The sequence below is a fragment of the Palaemon carinicauda genome, chromosome 31, assembly GCF_036898095.1.
Source record: "Palaemon carinicauda isolate YSFRI2023 chromosome 31, ASM3689809v2, whole genome shotgun sequence".
In the NCBI taxonomy this organism is placed as follows: Eukaryota; Metazoa; Arthropoda; class Malacostraca; order Decapoda; family Palaemonidae; genus Palaemon; species Palaemon carinicauda.
In genome coordinates this window covers 9,841,631-9,854,452 of record NC_090755.1, presented here as the reverse complement: position 1 = coordinate 9,854,452, position 12,822 = coordinate 9,841,631, and the positions used below count along the sequence as shown (strand labels likewise).

The 12,822-nt window shown below is 33.8% G+C and overlaps 1 protein-coding gene across 3 annotated transcripts in view; it reads left to right on the top strand.

Moving 5' to 3' along the window:
* Positions 1 to 12,360, top strand: part of dco (discs overgrown) — a 105,011-nt gene extending 92,651 nt beyond the window's left edge. For all 3 annotated transcript variants that reach the window (XM_068354795.1, XM_068354796.1, XM_068354797.1), the window contains 2 exons: positions 7,026 to 7,161; positions 7,690 to 12,360. In XM_068354795.1, coding sequence (XP_068210896.1) covers positions 7,026 to 7,161; positions 7,690 to 7,774 — 221 coding nt within the window. In that variant the 3' untranslated portion in view covers positions 7,775 to 12,360. The remainder of the gene's footprint in view (positions 1 to 7,025; positions 7,162 to 7,689) is intronic.
* The last annotated feature ends 462 nt before the right edge of the window (positions 12,361 to 12,822 follow it).

The window sequence follows — 12,822 nt, the reverse complement described above, 5'->3', positions numbered from 1 at the left end:
AGAGTCAAGTTCTTCCAAACAAATTATTATATAAGTCAGTATGTCTACAAAAATTAAAAATAGTAAGGTCTCCTGAACATAGACGTGTAACGTCACCGAACAAAAGGTTAAAAGTTGGTTTTATATGTTCTGGATACCTTGGCTTACAAGGTGGATGGCCAGCTACAATACCAAAAATCTGGATCTTTACATTCTCTCGGTTCACCATGATTTGACAGGTAGTAAATACGTTCAGCATCTCTGCATAGAACTGGATGATGTTGGTAGCCTTGTTTTGGCCACAAAGGGAATAGTTCACAGATCTGTTGCCTTTGCTGTTGGAGTGTCTGAGAAGGTTAAACAACCAATTTCAAAGGAGATTCATTCAAACCCATACATGCTACACATAATTATATGGATGCCATCCAAGGGAATCTCTGAAACGGAATATCAAAAACAGTGGAATGTTTACTTTGATTGATGCAATTTAGAATGTATCAGTGACTAGAACTAGCAAGGATGATAATGTCATTTTTATGCTTTTATGAGAAACTCGATTAAAGAATAAAGATTTGTGCTTTATTCCATGCTGAAGCATTTTAGATTAGATCTGTCTTGTTTCAGTTATTATAAAGAATGTATTATAGGCTTTTATTAAGGTAGACTTTGGGAAGCATAAGATTATATTCCCTTTTATCTCCCTTCAGAGCTAAAAAATAATTTTGAGATTAAGAGTGTGCTGCAGTTTTGCACATCCTCTCTTTAGAAAAAGGATGAAAACTTTTCCTTTGGAAATAATTTCATTGTCTGTGAGAGCCATTCTAGAATCATTTGGACATACAGTATCTAATGGATATTAGAGGTAGTGTCCCTAATTTTTTGTGGGGGTTAGTGTTCCAATCATCCTCTGTCCAAAATCCAATGTCTTTACCAGTTAAGTTTGTTTACAGTAGCTTACGAAGAATTGACTATTAATACTTAAGAAAATCCGATTAATTTCTTAATTTTAAATTTTTTTTGTAAAGTATTTTAGCAGCTGGTTGATGGTGTACTAAGTCTGTTTTTGCTGAACAGTATTTTAATGAACCTGGTTGATTTCTGGGCTCAGATCCTGTAGTAGCTACTGGTGATGTGGTATAAGAAGAGTTCAGTATATTTAAATGTTCATATTTTTTTTCAAACTATTTTTACTTTCATTGTCTTGGGATTAATATACAGTAGATATGTAATTAGATAGAAGATACCCATATTTCTATGCATTTTGAAATGTTTGTTACCAGTAATCTAGACCTGGTGAACCTATAATTTTAGTTGTGTACTATTTCGACTCTATTTCCTTCACTGATCCAAGGTCCTAAACTTACTAACATGATACTTAGTTTGGTAGAATTCAACTTCATCCCTGTAATTTGCAACATACTAATTTTGCTGAATCTTGTAAAAAAAATTAGCAAATGCAGGTCTACAGTCGGTAGATGGGATCAATGGAAGTAGATTTATCTGGATAAGCATTTTGCATATATAATATGAAAAGTAAAGAACCAAGAACCTAACAAACCAAAAGCATTCGATCCTAATGGATGTCATAAATATTTGATGCTCCCCTCCCCAGCATATGATTGATTGTAAAGAATATAATGCTTGCCCAGTAAAATTATTATAAATGAAGGCTTTAACCAAGAATTCAATCTTGAGGAACACCAGAAATTACAATTCTGTAATCATTATATAGCTCCAAATCAAGTTTGTAATTAGTTATGAATTCAATAATGCTACAAGGTACTAAATGTGATCAATCAACTATCATCTGTTCACCACCTGCTTTGACATTTGCCGACATACCTGGAAAAACTTGAAGATGTACTGTAGTTATCCTAGGAAATGGTTGGTAATTCACCAAATGAAGTAAATTTATCAATTCTTGCTTCTAGCTAACTTAATAAAAAAAATAATCCAATACGGGAGCTAAAAAATTATCTTTAAAAAACAACTTAAATAGTACCATTTAGGTCAAAACTTCCAAATCAAGTAAAAGATTACTAAATTTTATTTCACATGATCTTGAAGCTAAACTAGTTTTAACTTCAGGAAAACCTAAATACCGAGGTATCATTTATGTTCGGTGGCAAGAAGGTTAAAGAAAACGTTGAGAACTATGTTTGCACTGTTGTAAATTCAAGTATTTTCAATTTCAGTCATGGTATTTTCCCTCCAACCAAATCCTTTATCAGAACATGTGCATACTCATCTGTTACGTGGATACATGTCAATTAGAGCCGTCTGTTTGATAGTAACAAACTGACATCAAAATGGTTGAACTCCTGTGGTGTGGGGGGGGGGGTCCATTGCCTTAGGTTTTACAAAAGGGGGACAGTAATAATCATGTCATACACTTGGTGAAATAATTTGTCACAAGTGCATGCTAGTAGTTTATTTGTACTGTCCATGTAAACATATTAATCATTGTCTTGCAAGGTATCTTTTATTGATTGCCAATAAAAAGAAAATGGAAGGAAAACAAAAGGAGGATTTTTTAATTAGTGTATGCTGTATACACCACATTATAATATTGTTAGTCCTACACGCAGAAATCACAACGATGATTATTACTTGTAATCTTTTGAATGGAAAAAAAAAAATGAAAGGAATGATACTAAAGTAGTAAATTAAAGCATCATTATGAGTGAGGGCCAATGAAGTTGATTATTCAGTCAAAAATATAGTAAGTGAGATGCAAAATGATGTGCCCATTTTTCTGATGGTACTTTTATAATGGCATGGACTTAAATTTCGGCAAAGTATCTTGCTTGAGATATACAAAAATTCGTCCTGCATGAACAAAACTGATTTCACTGTTAGACAGTTCAAGGTTTGCGTTTTTGGGGCTTCATAGTGTTTTAAGACATTATTGAAAAGGATTGCCCTCTTGCTAGCAAGTGACAAAGAGAAGTCTGATAAAGCAAGGGAGAAATTGCTTTGACCATTCATCGATTTGCAGGTAGCCCATCATTTGCCGTATGTTTTTAATTTATACCAGGAAGATTTTTCTTTCACTTTAACTCTCATACTGGGTACCATTGTGTAGAGCAATTCTTTCTCTGAGGACAATACTGTAGAACCAAAATAAAATTTCTCGAGGAACTGTGGCTGCCAGCCCCCATGGATTTTTCAGATCTGGACTTCTCCTTGTCTAGTCAGTTTTTAAAACTGCAAAGATGCATTGGCAATCTTAATCAAATCAGCTGCGTAAATTTTGAGTGCTCACTCTTAGGTAAGTGTTGCTATTCATGTAATATACACTGTGCTCTTTCTTGACCCAACCTTCCTTGACCCAAAGATCGGTACCACGTTTCGAAATTATTGTGCTGGATTCTTGAACCCTAAAATGAGCAGCTCAGACAAATGCCTCTTTCAAGAAACCAAAGTTTTTGAAATTTATCTCAACACACCTTTTCATCCTCAACGTGAAGCAATTGACTGCATTAAGCAGATATATCACCAATAACCAAAATGTTAAAAATAAGAGCGTCTACAATGTGAACCACCATCTCCCAAATTAAAACGATGTTGTTTAATAGCGCATATTTTAAAGGTTAAAAGGTCACTCATGAATGGCAGAGTTAAGGGACAATAACAATGCCCTAGAGACTGACCATGTACAGGTATGATCAGCACCCAAGCCTTTTCCATTAAGCTAAGACCAGGGAGTGCCAAGCAGTGGCTGCTGAGGACTCAGCAGATAGACCTATATGGTCTTCCCCCATCCGTAGCTCACATAAACTATCGAGCTTGAGTGTGTCTTGAACTCCCATCCAACAGATCACCAAGTAGGAATATTTTCAATAGGCTATCACAAAGATGGATATAAGGATTCAGACTACCTACTCTGTGTTCGGCCTCGCAATGTAGTAGATCTCTTAAAGAGTGACTAGAGATATGGAAATTTACAGTTTAGCTGCAGAAGAGCTAAAGTAATGGTAATTAAAGAATTTGAGACTACGTGAGTAGCTGGATTCTGAAAGGAGCAGTGAACATTCAGGTCCCTTACTGATGGAACATTCTAATAAGACCACTAGACCTGAAAAGGGAAGTAAGGATAATGTAGCAACTGGGCAGGCATGTCAGACTTTGTCCACAAAAGAAGGCTCCCTGGCATTTTGAGAATAACACAAGAAGTTAAATTAGTTACCATACAAAAAAGGTTCATCACTAACTCTGTTGGTAAGCAAGTACTCACATGTCATATTGTTATCAACTTCACATGAAACTACAATATTCGCTTAATGTAAATCCCCATGAACTAGGTTACTTTTCTTGACCATCATGAGACTTAAATGGCAGCCATTCTGCTTCCAACAAAAAGTTTTACCACTGCTCAGTGTTTACTTTCGAGTTTCATAAACCCCAACTTGAAACGAATATCCCTTGGAAGAAACCGAGAGATATTGTACTCATCACACCAGTTATTCAAAATACATAGCGTTCCTTGTGCAAAAATGCTAACCAGACCAGCAGGTAACCTAACTTGAAATGCAATAAAATCAGTCTGGAAGGGGGATACATCTTGATTCAACTACTGTGATGGAGAAACTAAAGAATGGAGAACATTGTAATACTACCATTAGATTGTTTTAATGTTTTACTGGGGCATGTAACTTTCTTTAAAAATTTAAGAAAATTAGAAAATTTTGTGGGATAAATGTCAATTATTCAAGCTTCTGGAGAAGAAGCAATATAAACATCAGGTGGGGTTCATATAAATAAAGACCGTTGGAAAAATTATTATCCAAGTCTGGATAACAATAGATGGAACATTGAGAGTTGCTCATGCCTGCCCCAACTCTTTATGATTTAAATCTCATGAGATCCTCATTTTTAACAGTACTTATGAGTAGCAGATTACTAAATCCTAATATATATGGCGCTCTTTCTTGACCCAAAGATCAGCACCATATCTAGAAATGATTGTACTGTACTGGTTTTTTGAATTTTGAAATGATCAGCTTCGACAAATGCTTTATTTAAGAAACCATATTTTATTAAAGATTAATGGAAAAACCCTATCTAGAATTAAACTCTATTTTCACGGAAATTTTCTTTTCTTGACAATTTAGATTGGCAAAACCCGTTTTTTAACCAATTGGTTTGTTATACACTCGAAGGTACAAAAATAATCCTTGTCAGTGCCTGGAGCGAGGAAATCCCTCCCAATTTTGAGGAATGTACCATACTGAAGTAGTGGGTGATATCGGTATGGAAATCCTCTACAGTATTATGATTTCCCTTCTCAAATAGAGGGAGAGGACTGAAACTTTGTGATTATGTTTGAGGAGTTGTAAGTTTAAAAAGAATTGGGAACTACTGCCTTGCATGTTAATCCAATATGCACATATGCAGTTCCTATACTATAATTGACAAATCTTGCTATAAAAAGTATCGAGTTAATGTATGTATATTTTTTTTTTTTACTTAAGCAAAAGATTAGTGACATCACCTCTTATATATGACTGGTGAGCACAATGCTTTTACATCTCAAGATATGACCTCCTTTTGCAGATAAGGTGAGTATTGGTATGGTATTGGTAAAACAAAAAACTTCATCTTTGCTGTAAGAGAAAATGTTTGATAAAATAGGAAAGAGAAAATGGTTTATAATAGGAAAAATGCTATATAATAAAAGAACTAGTTTTTGCTTCAGAAATAATGATGTAAAGATTAAAGTTTTCGGATCGAGTACATGAGGGAGTTTCAGTAAGAGAGTAAGCTCCATACAGTATAGTTCAGACTTTCTAATACTGTATACACATTTTATGAATTATGTATTTAGGGCTCCCTTTTTTCAATGCCTAACATGAACATGGAAATATTACTAAAGAAACAAAGTATATACTTTATTCTATTGAAATTTTTTTAGGGGTAAAGAATATTTGATTCCTCAAATGAAAAAAAAAAATTGATTGCTTGAAGAAAATAATTAACTGATTTAAAGAAAAATTATTCTTTTGATATATAATTTTTCCTCATTCCACATATTCAATTCTGCATGAACTCTCCCAACAGATGAATATGTTTTGCTGTCCCCTTTCAGCCAGAGTTCTATCTGTCCCAAGTTTTCAGGCCATGCATGGATATGATTACTGTATACTATAAATGGAGGAGTCAAGATTGATATCTTAAATTGAGGGGTTACAATTTTACAGTACATCATTCGAAGTTGGGGGTTCGATTTAAAGGTGTTGATTACTGACTCCGCTGCCCTGGTTACCAAGTCTAAATGTTAGCTGTTTTCCTTAAATTTTTTTCTTTCTCATGGTATGGAATAGTGACATGTTTACCCTTAAATTGACTGAATACTTTTATGGAGGTACAGTACTGTACAGTAATAACCATAGGTTTTGGGTTTTAAGGATTTGGCCTATTATAGATTAGAAAATTAATAATACAACAATGTGGTTTATAAAAAAAGCATAAGAAGCTCAATATAAAGGTAAATAAAAAAAAAGTATACCTTTAAGCATGGGTACTTTAGCTGAAGACTATCATATAGGAAGTTATGGTACAATGTAAAGGATATTATTGTATGTATAAATAAGAAAGAAAAGGTAAATGGTCACCAATCAGCAGTTGGTTGCCTCAAAATGACCTATCTGTGAAAGTAGAACAGATACATCAGTTAAACAAAACATAAGCGATAAGCAGGGATGTTATACACTTCTTGAATATTGTACTGTACAGTACAACATTCATGCCAAAATAATATATTGTATTTCTTGTATTTTCCAAGTAAGAAATTAACATTGAGATCTAAGTAAATGTGTGGGATAGCGAGTTTCTTGACAATTCTCTTTTATACCAAGATTATTTCAAATTAAACCAAGTTTTTTTTTCATATCTTGTACCATATTTCCACTAGAATAATGAAGTCATTGATGAATTGGAAAATTTAATTTCCCAAGGGAAATGAAAAGATATGAATATTTACAGTGAAAAGCTTCAAATCAAACTATATTCCTAACCCTTCATAATTTTTGTTTTTTTCTTTTTAGGAGTAGGACGGCTGCGTTCAGGAAGCGAAAGTGAACAGCGTGTCAGTATGAGAGTGCATCGGTCTGGAACTTCTAATGCCCAGACCCCAGAACTTTCAAGACCCACAGATAGATGCGTAGAACAATGGGCAAATAGGTAAAAGATATTTTGGCATTTTTCCATGAGAATAAAGGACTGAAACCTAATGAAGTATTGTACAAACATTTCTCAGGTTTTCTTTTCATTTATATTTTACAGCCTGTCATCTCCCTTAAGAGGTTTTTTTAATGAAAAATTCTTTAGCTAACATTTAAAATTTTATGGCTTCTCTAATCCTTTTATATCACATTTAGTACAGATGTAATACGATTATGATTCCATGTAGTTAAGATATTCGTTGTCAACTTTAGAGTCCTTCATATTTTAAGTTTTACAACATATAGAGGCACAATCATATGAAGGAGAGATTTGGCAGCGATGTTCAAACTGATTGATGTAACAAAAGCAGACAAGGAGGAGTAAAAAAGGCTCTGCTTTGTGAGAATTGTGCAAATTCTCACCAAAGGAATCCACCAATGTCCTCTTGTTTACTTCAATTTGGACGTGTGACCTGACCACCTCTTTCCTGTTATACGGCTTTGTGTAATCTTGTATTGTCCACCACTGAGTCTCGTGTCATTTCAGTGTGAGTCCCCCTGTATCTGGAGGAGTTATTCGGCGAGGGTCTGCTGGCAAGGAAGGAACTTTCCGATATCCAACAAAAAAGTGAGAAATATGCAGCCAGTAGGAACTTAATCCCGGCAGTGACAGGCAACAACATGTGATATTTTAGGAGCAACTGCACAGTTATGGTGAAAATCATAACATAGATTTGAAAGAAACATTGTGAAAACTTTCTTGTGCAGTTCTTGGTTCTCATGGGTACCAGCTCCAGAGTGAGTGTGATGAAGTCCATTGTGAAACTTTTTGTTTCTTTTTTTTTTTTTTATGGGCCAATCAAGCTCAAGCTCATAAAACTATTTTTGAGTGAATGTCATGGCCTTATAAATAGCTTTTATGGAAATTTGTGTACACAAACTCAGTGAGTGTAATGATACGATGCCGTTGATGCATCTCTGAATCCGTGATTTAGGAATGAAAACATTAATAGGGATGAAGTCACTATGTCCTTCACGAAATCCAATTTTTTTTAACTCCCTTTCACATGGAAAAAAAAAAGTGGTGATTAATCATATTAAGGTTGCAGCAATACTTTCCAAGTTTCTTACGCTCTGTATTCATAAAGTACGTTTTAAAACTAATTTCCCACAACCACTACTCATGTACCATATTACAGTGTTGCGTATCGTGAACTTTTAACCCAGAGGTAGATATTGTGAGGTCTCTTTTTTCCACAATTACACAAGACAGTGTTTTTTGGTTATCTAGTCTGAGAGTTATTGTGAAAAGGCTTATTAGTACTGTATTACTCTGTCAGGAAGAGGGTGGTTTTTTTTTTTTGTTCTAACCTTTGGCATCACTTCATTTACTGTATTAGCTTTTTTTCATTTTTCTGGAGGAAGTCTTTCAGATGACCAAAGAAAGCATTTAAGGATCTCGTCCTTTTTTTAAATGGTCTTGTAGCATCTTTTGGTATATTGTGCCTTTAAAACATGGGATCAAGTAGGTATAATTCTTTTGTGTGACCAAGCTGTATATATATTTTTTTTCGGATATTGAAAGATTTTAATTGACACAGTGATTTTACCATCACTTTGAATAAGCTTATAGTTTCAATTTTTTTTTTTTTTTTACCCTCTCTGAAATTTGTGTTACCATTGCTATAGCAACTAAAATTATTTAATTCAGTCAGCAACTTTGAATGTTTACATTTTAAGTGTTGTCAGGTGATTATTTTTTCTAATATATCCACCATTTTTCCTCTGTACTTAAAGATCAACCAAGTATTGCTTGTTTTATATCAAGTCTTATGATAGGAAAATGCAGTCTTTTAGTTTTTTAATGATTTCCAGTGTGTTCCTTTATGATTATTCTGACGTTTTGCTCTCGTAGAGTTCCAGTTTCCGAAATGTTAGTCTTCAGTTCTGATTTCCCCTTTTCAGGTATTTTTTTTCAGCAACTGATACAGTATTCTACCTAATGTACAGTTACTCGTCATGTTTTTAATCAAATCACTCGGTGTGTTCTCCGAGTTAATAAACATTTTCTTTGTTTTAACTTATCTGTTCATTGTTGCTGATCAAAAAACAGAATTCTTGCTTTAAGTCTCCTCAAATAATTCTTAATGTTTATTTAACTACAGGAAGACCAAAAGCAGCTTATTAGGTTTACCCTTGTTGCTCTGTGATGTCGACCTAGCTTTGTATGTCAGTAGATAGTAGCCCTGTAAACCAATTATTTACCTTTTCTGAAATTTGGACTATAAAATTACAAGGGAATAACTAAGCCAGGCTTAAATTTTCATTTGATTCTAATAGTTTAGAAAGTAGCAGTCTCGTGAGAATCTTAGTTGATAAAAGTGTACTTTCATGTTAACCTCCTATTCACCTTTATTGGTATCCCCAATTCTTTCTTCAAGAGTATACCTTCGGAAATTTAGATTTTGTCTTATCATTGTTCATGGTATCATGAAATTGAATGATCTGTATCTTAAAGGACAGTGCCACCCTATATATATAATGCCATTCTTCTGTCCCTGAAAAAATCATATTCCTATCAATTTGATGCCATGCTGTAAAACACTGCGCAACATGTTATTTTTCATCTATTAATCGTGTACGTTACAAATCAGTTATAATTTAATTTCCTCATTTGTCAATGTAATGTACGGTAATGAGAGAGTAACCTGTTCAATATTGTAAAAATAAGGATGTATATGACAATGTTCTTCCTGTTTTATTATTTCTATGTAAGGAATAAAGTGCCAAGACTACTTTAAACAAGTTTATTCACTCTAAATTACATTGAAATAGTTTTTGCGTAAGATTATTCATTTCCCAGTGCCTTAATTGTATAAAGTATGCTGATAAGTGTCAGTTAATACCAAAAATGATTGAGGCTTGGGTAAGCATAATTTAATTCAAAGTCAGTAGCACATAACCAGTAGTCTACATTAGAAAACAATGGTACATATAAAATTAGAATACAGTATGAGACATGAACATTCTTAACTTGGCTGGTATATATTAGGTACACATTATTCAGTAAGGCAAGTACAGAGCGAAAGTAATTATCTATGAATAAGCCACCATAATGATTAATAGTTTTCTAGTGCCATTTGGTTACAGGCCAACTTTTCTACTTGCTAGCATTTGTAAGTGTAAAAAATTGATATATTACAAGCGATCAATATAGCACTGTTTTGCAAGGACCGTAATATTTACTAGAAAGGATGATAAGTCTGTGTAATCAAGAAAGAATTTTAACACCCCACATCATTTTTTTTTTTTTTAACAAAAAAGGGAAATTTTTATTTAATTACAAGGACACTGAGGAGTTTTTAACTATTTTGGGACGGTTTATCCACGACTTTTGTTTAAGAGACATTTTTTCTTTATAGCACATGTATCATCAAGAATTCTACCTTGACCTGCTTTCCATGAGTTACCTGATGTATACGTACTTTTCTTATTTCCTAAAGCAACCAAACTAATAAATAAAGTACGTGACTCCCTTATGGTATTTCCTGGAAGAAAGTATATCAGTACTAAAAAAAAAAACCTTTTTTGTAATTATCTGGTGTATGTGAAAATTTTGTCATATGTTCCAGTAAAATTATACAGTGGTAGGTACAATGTGTAAGTTACTTGGCAAGTAATTGCTTCAAAATTGTATGACTAATACAGATGCTATGTATCTTTTTAATTTGTGTGGTTTTATTTGAGTGAAGGTAATTTTAAGTTTTGTACGTTATGAATACCAATGATCTCATTGCCTGTAGGTGTTGAACGGAGGCATATTTTGTAGTGGAGACACCAAGACTAGAGGTATAAATGTGACAAGAGCCAAATTACAAAAAGCAATCAAAAGACCACATTAGTTTTGAAACTGAAAGGTGATTTCCAATATTTCGATCCTTATTGGAATCTTTGGACAAGATTATCTGAAGGGGTCCAAAATGTGAAATTCAGGCTTTATTTACAATTGTACATAAATATATATATAACATTTTGATTATCAAATACATAAAAAGTTGTTGAAATTTGATTTCAGCTTAATGTAGAGCTTGTTTCAGCTGTGTGTAACATAGCAACTTGCTTAAACAGGTAAAAAATTTAGAAATTTAATAATCAGCTTATTTTCCTTTTTGGAACTGTAAAATGACTTTACATCTCGGTAACATTGGTTAAGTATTACATCTAGATGGGGTCAAAATGGACTGTAATGCTTTCAGCACAAAATGGCATACCGTATTGAATTCTTACAGGATGGATGCCTCTTGCATTAGTGAAGATGTGATTCTGGGTTTTACCAGCACAGATGAGACAAGTCTCTTCATAATCAACATGTTTTAGAAAATTTAAAACATACAAGCAGTCTAAAACACAGAAAAAAAAAACTGTAATTAATGGTACTTTAAAGTGCCAATACATTTTTTTTTCTCATTGACCCCGTAATCACTAACTTGGGGCTAAATTGAGCAAACCATGGGCCCTCAGATATTGAATATCCTTATGTATTTATAATCAAGAAGTGGGGTATTTTGCTATGGAACTAGAAAAGGAAGACCAAGATGCAGCTCCAGTCCTTATCTCAAGAATGCTTTGACCATCTTGTCTTCACCTTTTTAAGAGTTTGCAAGTAATTTTACACTGCCTGTACGCCCTCAAATTTTTAATTTTCATTTAAAAACGTAACAGTGGATGTCATCAAAAAGTCTATTAAATAAATTTTAGTATTCAGTATGTAATGGAATAATTAGTAAATGTTATGTCAACGTGTTTGATAGTGGCCGGGTAAAAGGTCTAGTGTTAATTCTTAATCTCTGTCAATCCTAAAGTCCCAATAAAGCATGCAGTACTTTTTGAATACATTCACTGTCTCCAAGCACTGAAGTGTCGTATCTAAAGTGCATTTATGATTTTGCAAACTGTATCTTGAAAAGGTATGGAAAGGATGCTTTGTTACTTTGCCCTGTAATCATGTGAATAATTTTTTATCGTGCAGAAAATGGGTCACTGCTGTGTGTCAGAGCGTGATGCATCTGAGCAAATGTATTTATTTTCTAGTTTACGAGGTACAGACACCATTGTGTTAAATGTGCTGATCTGAGCAAAGATTGTTAGCATTAATAACATTTTGATAAAGCATTTACAAGAAAAAGAAATTTGACTGTAATAAAGGAGTTGTCATAGATGGAATAGTTTTTTTACCCAATCTTATAAGATTTATTAAAAGATGTTGGTCGGTACCGGCAAATAGTGGGGGATGCCCCGCACACCTGCCAGCTCACCGAGTAGCCACTTAGACATTACCCTAACACTTATGGGTTGGATGAGGTGGGTAGTTAACTTGAAGGACTTGGGGTTTCTATACAGAAGTTAGGAAAAATATGAATTATTTGAAAAAAAAAATTTTTAGTTCTTTCTTGAGTAAAAATCTTTGTCCTTTAATAGGAGTCAACTTGAAGAGGAAGGAGTTCCTAGAACCAAACTGGCAGGATTAAAATTCTGAAATGTCAGAACATTCAGACCTTAAGGGGAGCAAGACTGCCGACTCCACTCCACCTCCCAAAACCAAAAATTTTCAGGTGATAGGTTAGGGTTCTGTCATCTAGTCAGTCATGGAGAATCCCTATGGGATATGACATTTGAAATG